The following is an 11,546-nucleotide window of genomic DNA, read 5'->3' as shown; positions in this document are numbered from 1 at the left end:
TACAGATCTAAAGAATCTAATCCTAATCAGTTACAACTTCCATATCCACATGAGATATGAAATATATCCTAACGACCAGGTTTTCTTGATTGTCAAGTTTGTCTTGTACTCCCACGTGATATGTCGACCAGTTAGCTGATCCACGCAGCCTGATCTAGAAAGTCAGGCCACCTCCTCTAGTGCAGCCCATGAGAAGCCATGAGAGTATACAAGTATATACCCCACACAGCTCCCTCTCTCTCTTCCTCGCCAATCCACCTCCACTTTATTCTCCCCACGCGCTAGCTCCCCTCCTCTGGTAATGCTCCCTTCCCCTCCCCTCCCCTGGCAGCACTCCCCTCCCCTCCCCTAACAGCACATGGTGATGGCGCCAATCCTCATTGGCGGCTGGATCTGGCCCCTACATCCACAGCGGCAGCAGATCCACCCTTCTCCTTCTCAGTGGCATAGGATACTATGATTTATGATCAGATTATTTATCCAATGACTTGGCCATAAAGAAGTAAAGAATGATACGTTAAGCAGTAAATAAACGACCTCCACATACAAAATAAAATAATAGTTCACATATAGAATTTCAAGCCAATGTCAATACTCGATGTAAATAAACATCAAAGAGTGCAAATGCAATGCATATTCCATGTTTTCCTCTATACTTAACAAGGTATGAAGGTGGATCAACCCCTCACCAGGCTACATAAGATACTCTACAAGTGCGGTTGCGGCCACCAAGTGCTGGCATCCATGAATGTTTTTGCAATACATTGCGATGCAACTATAAGATACATATCACATATGTCAGGTACATGCACAATTATATACATATCATTTACCTCATGATGACAAACATACTACAAAATACTCAACAATTAAGATCATATAGAAGCCTAAAATTATAAGTTAATCATTAATTAATTATATCGTATTGGTTGATTGATGTTTTTTTGACAAATTGTATGTAGAATAAAGAATAACTCAAGATGTAGCAAACTGTTGTTTTGTTTACTTGTCTCAAAATGATAATGTAAGCAGAATGATCTGAAGACGCACCACATGTTCAAACATCACCACCATTGCAAACATACTCATACAAATATACACGAAGTAACACATGAAGCATTCCTATGGCTTGCACCATTGTTCTCCCCAAAGTAGGTACCAAACACTTGAATGATAGTAGCAACCCTGCTTCATTTCTTTGTGAACAAACCATTAGCACAAAATTTATGGAACTTCATCAGAAAAAAGAAACCACCATGATGTATTACTATCATGTTATAACCTTTGGGGTTTGGAGAATCTAAAATGCCCAAAATAAGACAACAATCCAATTGAACTCTTCTAACAACAAAAAATAGTAGTCCACTAAAGCAAGCATAACAAGAATTCTACTAAACATTTGGCAGTATGCTATACTGCTATACACCATGGTTGGAAAGCCACTACAACTTCCGTGTAGGTCATTCCTGAGATTCTGAACTTAAGGCCATATTTGGTTCAGAGTATTAAATTTTAACACCTATCACATCAAATATTTAGACACATACATGAAGTATTAAATATAGACTATTTGTGAAACTAAAAACACAGCTTGAGAATAATTTATGAGATGGATCTTTTGAGCCTAATTAGTTCATGATTGGACACGAGCTATTAAATAAAATAAAATGCTACAGTACCTATTAAACTTTAACACCCCCATCCAAACACCCTCTAAGATGGCTTAAAACATAACACATCTAATACTGTCCACAAGGCTGACAGCACAACTATGTCATTAAACAATGATCATATTTCCAAAGCCGTAAAGGGCTATAAAGTGATCTCTACACCAAAAAGAAAGGCACTGCAATTTACTACTGAAATATAAATTTTATATGATTTTTCGCACATAAAAATGGTCTTAAAATGATGCCTAACCCATGACTATGTGATCTAGAGAAACAACAGGGCCAAATTATGATTAGAACCTAAATCTGCTCACTAATCCAACAAATTCGCTAAACCCTAGCATGGATTCACATAAAATCAGTGGGGAAAGTGAGACCTTACCCCATAACGATTATGATGAAGACCTGCAACAAAAGACCTTCCGTTTTCCTTCTCCCTCATGTTGATCGCCATTGTAAACCTCCTGCTGTCTCAATCTATTCCACATGCGGCATCACTATCACAAATGGTGAGGGAAAGGATGAAAATGAGGACAAAATAGAAAGACAAGGACATGCCTAATCGGTTTTAAAGGAGGAACCATGGTGACGAACAATGGTCAATCCCTTATTTTCTCTTCTCAGTCTTATTTTTTTCTCAAAGGAGTGTCAGTGGCTCAAGAAGATATGTGATATTAGGTTTTATTGAGAAGGGAATACATGGCAGAGGACAAAAAGGCTCAACCTAAATAAAGGAAACCGACTCAAGTACTATTTACCTGAGCTTATATTTGCAATTCCACAATTTTTATGGTGAAACACCATAAAGATGACTCCCCTGTTTGGTCAGATCTTTTGATTCTGAAAAACAAAGATGTATACTTGAGTGGAAGAGCATGAAAAGTGAACAAAGGAGATAGATTGTTAGTGTGGACTGATACCTAGATGGGTGATAAACCTTTTTGCCTATCTCATCCCATTCTCGCTACCACAATCTCGAATTGCCTTGAGTGCCAAAAACCGCCAAGAAAAGGGGTAAAACCGTCAAGAAAATGATCTTGACCACAAACCGTCAAGCAAATGCAAACTAAGAGAAATTAGTTTCCTTGGTAATTTAGCACTCAAGGATGACTTCCTTGGAAGCTAGCAGCAAAGGAAACTATGACCAGACTTAATTTGCCAGAGAGCCAACGAAATGTTACAACCGTTAAGGAAATAGGTTTTCTTGAGGGTCAATAGCTGCCAAGTAAACTAATTTTCTTGAGGGTTGACAACCTCCAAGGAAACACTCCGCAAGGTAATTATTATTTCCTTGGCTACCATTGACCTCCAAGGTAATTTTGATTTCCTTAAGGGCTAGCCCCCAAGGAAATCTATACTGGCAATAAAAAATTCAGTAATCAATATATTCTAGTATTATAGTCACTGTATACTCAATTGACACATGATGACATACATATAGACATTTTGTTATTGAGCCCAACCATTATATTGACATTAAGATATCCATAAAATATTACAAGTGCATCTATCATTCACCCTTACATGAATTCCATATACATTATAACACATAAGTCGTTAATAGTTTCCAAAGTGGGGGTGTTACTAACTCCTATATGTCAAGCTTTCCCAGCACACTAACTTTTGGCCTAAGTCATATATTTGTTGGTTGCATACCTACATGAGAAAATAGAACAAAGAATTGATTACTAAGCATGTATGAAATTAGTGTGGTGGAAGTGCAGCCAGATGACAGTCAAAAAAAGTGCAGCCAGAAGGTACAATCCACTATCTGGGAGACGATCTCCTTGACAATGTTGAAGTTAACATACATGTCCTCATAGTACCGCAACCGTGACTGAACCCTGCAGAATGCCATTGCAATGAGCAAACTAATAAGCACAACCCATACCCCTACACCTGCAATTTTCTAAAATTATACAAAACGTGTACAGTAGACAACAGCATATGCAACTGAAATTCTTAATAGTATGGTAGAGTCATCTGGAGACTCTGCACCCTTCATGGATATTCAGATACTAAGGTTGCTTAGAAAGGATTCCATGTGCTGGTAATAAAATTAACAAGCTGCGATCCCAGCTGGAAACGTCAACTTGTTTTTTTTTTCAGGACTAGTAATATGGACATGTATATTATGTCATTATAGATGGCAATAACTTCTTTTAAAGAATGAATTATTGTATGACCCTTACAAAGAAGGGTACCTTATTGTTGTTTAACACGCTGCCATCATATAGTGGAGGCCAGTCTTCCTACTCAGCCAACAAATGGGCAGCCTCCTTTAGGTCTTGTAGAGCAGGGATCTCATCAAACAAGCAAGGAAACATCATCTGCGCAACAAAAGTTGAATACAGGAACTGATGTAAAAAATGCAGTTGAATGCCTGACAGCTTCTGCTTATACCTTGTCTCAAGATGAAAGAATAACACATGGCAGGTTGTTGACACTGCACAAGCTCCTTTTTAAGTTGATTTTACCCAATGGTTCAGGCGGTTAAAAATAACACTTAAGGAAATATAGTTTCCTTGACTGTTTATAATTACATTCAAGGAAATAAGTCATTTTCTTGGAGGTGATTGGAAACTGCCAAGAAAATATTCCTTGGCGGTTTACTTAAACTTCCAAGAAATATATATATGTTTCCTTTGAGTGTGGAGTACACAGCCAAGAAAACATTCATTTTCTTTGGCGATTTGATTTTGGCCCCCAAGAAAATTTGAGGCCCCCAAGGCAATTCTAGTTTCGTGTAGTGTCTGTATGAATTATATAATGACCAAGGAATTATAGTGTCGAAGGACTTTGTCAAGAGAGGTGGCAAACACTGAATTTAGATGGCAGCTACTAGCAGTAATTAGGAATCAGTGGGTGAATCGCATAGCAATATTCTTGCAACCTACTTAAATGATAAAGAAGATATTATTTCTTTGAAGTTGTCTAAGAATGGAACTTTCACAGTTAAATCTTTGTTTGACCATTTGACGTGTTCTAAGTCAGGACATGTGTGTACACTCTTATGCTATATGGAAGGCCAAAATACCACATAGAATCAAAATGTTCATTTGGTTAATACAAAACGAAGTTCTTCTAATCAAAGATAACATGATAAGAAGGAAATGGCAAGGCTGTCCGACTTGCTGCTTTTGTGACCAAAATTAATCAATTAACCATATATATTCTTTCAGTGTGCTCTTCTTGCTCGGTTGATCCATTCTAGCTGATTATTGTGGTGCTAGCTACATTATTCGATGTTACTCGAACCAATACTGGAAATGCGTAGGTAGTATATACTACCTAAGGGTAAAGATGTTTTTACTTTGGGGCTTGAAGCAATATGCTGGGCTACATGGAACGCTTGAAATAGAGCCCAGTTTGATAAGAAGTTGATTAAACATCCATTTGCAATTCTTGAGGGTGCATGTTCTTGTATGAAATATATATTGGGCAGGCCTTCATAAGGCAGGATTCAAAGGGAGCTATATATCGTCAAGAATGTAGGCATTTTGCTCAAGGTGGCGTTACAGGTGATAAAATTCAGTCAGCCCATCTGCCCTCCTGTGCAGATTACTAAAATAGAGCAGGAAGGTGACAAGGATCGATGAGGCAACACATGAAGAGTGACCTACTGGACTGCTTTTGGTTTGGTTAATGTTCGTAGTCTTTTTTTTCTCATCGGTCTCTAGTGGTAGTTCCCACTCTATGTTTCTATTTTTTGACCGAACTGTAAGTTTCTCTGTATGTTTATTTTGGCTCTAGTTCTCTAGAGACAGGTGTCATTAGTGGCTAGTTGTTTTTGTTCCAGGGCTATTACCGAGCCTTCTCTTACCTATTTGTGTAACACCACAATGGTTATTTGTGTTGCTAATGGAAATGGGGTTACTCCTGTTCAAAAAATATTATCTCTCTGCTCGACTGTAACAGGAATGAATCCTGCAACTGTGCCTGTGCGTAACCTAAATGATGCACGAACAGTGATAAATTTTAACTAATTTGGAGGGCTTCAAGTAGTAGTGTGTTACCATGATGGATCCCAAGCAGACAAACACCCAATGCAAATTGAGAACTCTTTGTATCGGTTACCTGCCGTTTCTTTCGGCTCTTCTTCTTAATGAAAAACACGTGAAGTCGTGATCTCGAAAAAATACAAATTGAGAACTAACTGAATTACGATTACTGCCTGCATCCCACCAATTAGGAGGTGGTGATGAAGGGAAAGGAAACCATGTAGGGAGGGGCGCCACTGAAGCCATCTCACCAAGGTTGAGTTCGTGGCGCTAGTGCAGCACCAATACTTGTCGTCAAATAGGGACGAATCAGCAACGCCCCAGCCGTCATTACGGCCACACCATCACTGCCACCACTGTAGATTGGGACCCCAGCATCCATCGCCTCAACCTTGCTCTTCATTGTTGGCACCACACACTTGCTCTTCCTTGCCAGCACCACGCCCTTGTGCTCTTCCATCGCCGCCACGCTCCACGTACTTGGATTGGAAAGGAATATATGGTGGCGGGAAGGATTTTGGCGCCATCCCGCAGCACGTGCGCAGATGGACCCTGCAATCACGTCTCTCCTGTGGATGATGACCCGCTGCTCCTAATGTCACGTATGCCGGGCCCTGTGGAGCATGAATCGTTGCCGTTGCCGTTGCCTCACAAGACGCTAATGTCCTCTCTCCCTTTATTGATTGTTGTTTGCGAGGGTTTTTTTTTTTGCAAAAGTGGCGCTATGTAGAAAAAAACTTGGCCTGCGGTGGGCAAATAGCCTCCGCAACTTTGTGCCTAAGGTAGAAGATCTTTCACGCAGGCCAAGAAAATCCTGACAGTTTCCACAACACTTTGTACCGACCAATACAACATTGATAATAATATAATATATTAAGTGTTGCTACATCCATATGGTACATGTTGTCCGCATATGGTCATCAACAAAAGAATTCCATTTTGAACTTAGGAATTCTTGAATGTATATACAAAATATAATAGGAGTTAGACCAAGCTGTTTTCATGTAGCCACTGCACTGGTAATAAGTGGTAACCTGTGTAGCCTCATGGTAAGTCTAGCTACACCAAGGTGCCAACGGTCCCAACAGAAAAGATTCTCTAGACAAAAATAAACACAAAAGGACATAAATTCACAGCAAGGAAACTCCTTCACTATAGTCTCCCTCCAACCATATATACCCCCCCTCGTCGCTCCACCATGTACCCTCCAACCAGTTGGTCACTTCTCTTCTTCTCTCCCTCCAGCACACAGTTCCAAGCAGTAGCAACAATGTCAGAAAGCATGTCATTCCACGCAGGAGGACTGTTCGCGACCAGGGTCCCATACAACCCAGAGACTTGTGTTGGTCTCAAGGCAGCCCTCGTGGAGCCCGCGTCGGCGCATCTCCATGTGGCCGAGCCCGTTCGCCGCAGTGCCCGCAGCATCACCATGGCGACGATGAGAACCGACCGATGCAGCAATGGCTGCACTTGCAATACCCCCTTCTGCATGATGACCACCACCCCTTCCTGCGTCGACGATTATTCTCTCTTATTTTGCAAGCTCTGCGACCGCCGCATGGATGACTGCACCATCTACATGTACATGTAAGCCTCGATTGAGCTCTGCTTGTTCTTTCTCATGTCGTCCATGGACCACACATAATATATATAATAGGCATGGCTGGTTTCAATCTTGTTTTCCTTTGGAATGCAGGAGCATGGGGTTCTGCACGGAAGAGTGCAGGAATGAGTATTTCCTGGAGTACAGGTATAGGGTCGCCATGGCCATGGAGGCCGAGAGCAGGAGGACCAGGAGCGAGGCAAGGAAGAAGGCGCCGGTGGCGGAAGGTGAAGCAGCTATCGGCTACAGGAGCATCTTCTTCACTTGTACCGAGGTCGAGTCGTTCCTTTAGGCTTAGCTTGAAACAACCATATCAGCTTGTTGCAAGCTAATAAAGTGCCAGCTCTAGTCAAATTTCTGTGACCTCATGTAAAACGAGTTCGGTGAGATTTAATGAGAATTCATGGGTTTCAGTTCATCTAGCTAAGAATTTCCTAACCTTGTCTATATTAATAAATGTGTTATTGTAATTATGTTGTCATCTATCACACATAAAACTCGTTGGAATTCAACTATATCCTCGATCGAGCAGAAGTTTGTTAGGCATATAGACAAACTCTGCTCTAATTAAGCCAAAATTTACAGCCAAGCTTTCACATAAAACAGACTGTCTAAAGGTAACTGATGTTACCTCATGCTTAGAACGTTAATGCTTGTCGTACGTCACAACAACGAGCTAAGAAATCAAGTTGTAGCCTAGCTATCTGTGCTTTACACGTCTGAGCACAGTACAACTGGCCAGCACTAACTGGGTTGTTTGGCTGGATACAAGGATTTATTTACTTTTGAAAAACAATGTCGAGTTTATTAAAGATTCCATATTTGACCCGCATCAGGTTGAAACTGTAAAGCGGCTCCAGATATTCAATTACCATGGGCTTGTATTTGAGGTATAGACCCCAATTTCAAAATATAGTAGTTTATTTCGCCGATAAGCGCTTGGCCCGGCAAGACGGCGGACACAACCTTGGCCGTAATTTAAGCCCTAGTCCGGCGAGATGGGCGACAGTGCTTTCGTCCGACGGGAGAGCACCAAGAACCAGCGAAGGCTGGAGCGTATGGAGCAACGATGGGAGAAGGACAGGGCGCGCGGCGTTGGCGGTGCAACGGCGTCACCAGGCAAGAGATCCTTTGGGCAAGAGGCCAGCTCGATAGAGAGCTTTTGGAAGAGGTGGTTTAAGATGTAAACGACGCTAGGACCCTAGAATATAACTCACAAAAGCTAGAATATGCACAAATATACCTTATGTCACAAGGACATTCTTGTACTCATGAAATGTTGTAACCGTCTATAAAAGCAGGAGCTTGGTTCACAATTAAGCAGAGAGTAATTAATCTCAGCCCTTGAAATCCTTAGTGTTGTGTCGAACTCTCGATAGTCATGCCTGGGCACATCGAAGCCTTCACTCCATGGAGAAGCTTTTGGCTCTTGGGAAGAGAGCTGCAGCGTGCTCTCAACATGCGACATCACCCCACTTAACGCGCGGTGATTGCACCGCCCCGGTCAAAGGTTTTCTTTTTTAGCGAAATTTCACAGAAATTTCCGAAATTTCTTGCTGAGGTCTGAAAAAATTTATATCGGTCAAATTTTTCGGTTAAATTCATGTTTCACTTCAAAATTACTCCAAACCACAATAAAATAACCCACCATATCTCCTAGCTAGTGTTATCAAAGTCTTAAATTTCTTTAAAGTTATTTAATTTTCTCACTCACATATTCCATGACACTAGCATATCCAACTCGCCCACTGTCAGCCGCTGTACTACCGCAATGATATATTGTGTGTTATTTCGTTGATATTATATAACTTTGTGATGAGTGATAGATTAGAAAGTTTTTCTTCTAAAATAATGCCAAATTTTTTAAAAAATCAATTTGAATTCATTTAAATTTAGTTCAAAATTTTCAAATTTTCTTATTTATCGGTAGGTGCCGCAAAAAATTTCCTACCGAAAACGAAAACCTCACCTCCACTTCGCCCCTAGATCGCGCAGCCCTGATTGCGCCATGGTGACGGCGGTGGTGGAGGCAGTGGCAGAGAGAGAGAGAGAGAGGCTGCGGTGCAGTCGCTGCGCTGCTAGCCGGTGGAGTGGAGGCAGTGGAGACTTGGATTTCCGGCACTTGCACCCCACGCGAAGCGCGCCTCCGGGTCCGCTGGGATGCGGGCCCGGTGGGCGCCTCCGGAGATCGACCCTAGGCCTGGACGCTAGTGCGCGACATCATGTCGTCGCCGGAGTACACCGCCAAGGCCAGCGAGCTCCCTCCTGACGAGCCCACGACCTGGGACGTGCATATGATCCGGCACCCGCCGGTGAAGCACGACACATACGTGTAGCTCCAGCTGACGCCGTCGGCGAGGGAGGCCACCCGGAGACGGATGCTGCAGCAGAAGCGCCGCCCGCTCTGCCGTCTTTTCCTCTGCATGCTCTCCGGGCGGTGACCACGAACACACACAGGCGCAGTTTTGGGCTCGCATTTCTTTTTTTCTTTTTATTATTTTTCCTTCTTGCCTGATGTAACGTTGTTCATCTTTTTTTATTTGTGTGTACTTATAGAACAGAACGTGTTGTTACTTGCTGGGGACTTCAACATGATTTACTGTTCTAAAGACAAAAAAATGAGGACTTGAACAGGGCCGATGGGGCGTTTTCAGCATTTTGTCAGTGATATGATTTTGAACTCAAGGAAATACCGTTATTGGGACAACACTATACCTGGTCGAATGAGAGGGAAGACCCCACTTTGGTCAAACTCGATCAGATCCTTTTGTACTACGGATTGGGAAGCACTCTTTCTAGAGTGTATCTTGCAGAGCCAAGCTTCAGAAATCTCTGATGATTGCCCCTTGGTGCTCGGTCCCAGAGATGGTATTTGTAGCAAAGAGTCGCTTCCATTTTGAGAGTTACTGGACAAAGAGTCTGGGTTTTTATGACACAGTTGAAGCTTCCTGTAATGAACCAGTCCTAGAGCCAACGGCAGGTAGGCCATATCACGACAGAGCATGTCGTCGCTTGAGAGATACTCCATCGTGTCTTGAGATTGCACAGGACCATCTCGGCAGCGAGATAGAGAGGAGAACTATTTGAGATGTACTCTGGAAAAACACTATCTCGTGCTGGCCTTCCTGCAAATTTGAAAGATGGAGATGCCAACACAACTCTTTTACATTGGCAAGCAGGATTCCGCAAAAGGGGAAAAAATTATTCCGAAGCTCATGCCTGAGGATCATCAGGTTGTCACTAAGAGTCCAAGAGCCCAAGAGGGCAAGCAGAATGTCATGTCTCATTACTTCGATGGTCTGTTAGGTTCTACCTTACCTCGTGTTTACACTCTTGACCTCAATTTTTCTAGATGGAGGGCGTCGATCTCTCGGCATTGGACGCAGCAACTTCAGAAGAGGAGGTGTGGGATAGAATAAAATCTTTGCCGGCGAATAGAGAGTACCCTGTGTGGATGGATATATAGGTCAGTTCTTCATGTCGGCAGTTGATAAAGGCAGATTTTATGGCAGCCATCATAGTACTGCAATAGAGAGATGCAAGGAAATTGTGTCAGCATATCTCACTCATAGTTTTGCGAAGCTAGTGACAGAAGCGAGACCTTTAGTCCCGGTTCCAGCCTGGAATCGGGGCTAAAGAACCTTTAGTCCCGGGCGGTGGCACGGCCCGGGACTAAAGGTGCCCTGCCCTATAAAGGGCAGAGCCCTTTCTTCTCCTTCCTCACCGCGCCCGATCTAGCCCTAACCGCCGCTGTTCTTCTCTTCGTCCACGACGCCGTCGTACGCCGCGCCCCCGCCGCCACTCTCTCTTTTTCTCTCTCGCGCGCGCCCGCCGCCCCGCGATCGAGCCAACAGAGCGCTCGCCGGCCCGCGCTGCAGCCACGCGCGGCCGCGCCCTCTGCGCCCTCAGTGGCGCGGGCAGGACGTCGTCGGCCGCGCGGCCACGCGCGCCCTCACCGGCGGCCGAGCCCGGCCCCCCGCGCGTGTGGCTGCATGCAGCGGGCCTTGTTTAGGGCCTTGTTTAGTTTCTCAAAAATTTTACAAAATTTTCCAGAGAGATAATTAGGGCCTTGTTTAGTTTCTCAAAAATCTTGCAAAATTTTTCAGATTCCCCATCACATCGAATCTTTAGACATATGTATGGAGTATTAAATATAGATAAAAATAAAAACTAATTGCACAGTTTGGTCGAAATTGACGAGATGGATCTTTTGAGCCTAGTTAGTCCATAATTGGACAATATAATATTTGTCAAATACAAACGAAAATGGTA

At 43.0% G+C, this 11,546-nt stretch overlaps 1 protein-coding gene across 1 annotated transcript; it reads left to right on the top strand.

Moving 5' to 3' along the window:
- Positions 6,898 to 7,670, top strand: LOC110436806. The gene is made up of 2 exons (XM_021464314.1): positions 6,898 to 7,258; positions 7,368 to 7,670. The coding sequence occupies exons 1-2, from the start codon at positions 6,942 to 6,944 to the stop codon at positions 7,564 to 7,566; spliced, it is 516 nt and encodes a 171-aa protein (XP_021319989.1). The 5' UTR covers positions 6,898 to 6,941; the 3' UTR covers positions 7,567 to 7,670.

Source organism: Sorghum bicolor, chromosome 7 (genome assembly GCF_000003195.3).
Source record: "Sorghum bicolor cultivar BTx623 chromosome 7, Sorghum_bicolor_NCBIv3, whole genome shotgun sequence".
In the NCBI taxonomy this organism is placed as follows: domain Eukaryota; kingdom Viridiplantae; phylum Streptophyta; class Magnoliopsida; order Poales; family Poaceae; genus Sorghum; species Sorghum bicolor.
This window is presented reverse-complemented; position numbering and strand designations above follow the sequence as displayed.

What these genes read in the sequence shown, in the direction of transcription:
- LOC110436806 (XM_021464314.1), top strand. Translation starts at nt 6,942, where the DNA reads ATGTCAGAAAGCATGTCATTCCACGCAGGAGGACTGTTCGCGACCAGG. An exon ending in TGCACCATCTACATGTACAT is followed by an intron (nt 7,259 to 7,367) that starts GTAAGCCTCGAT and finishes TTTGGAATGCAG; the next exon opens with GAGCATGGGGTTCTGCACGG.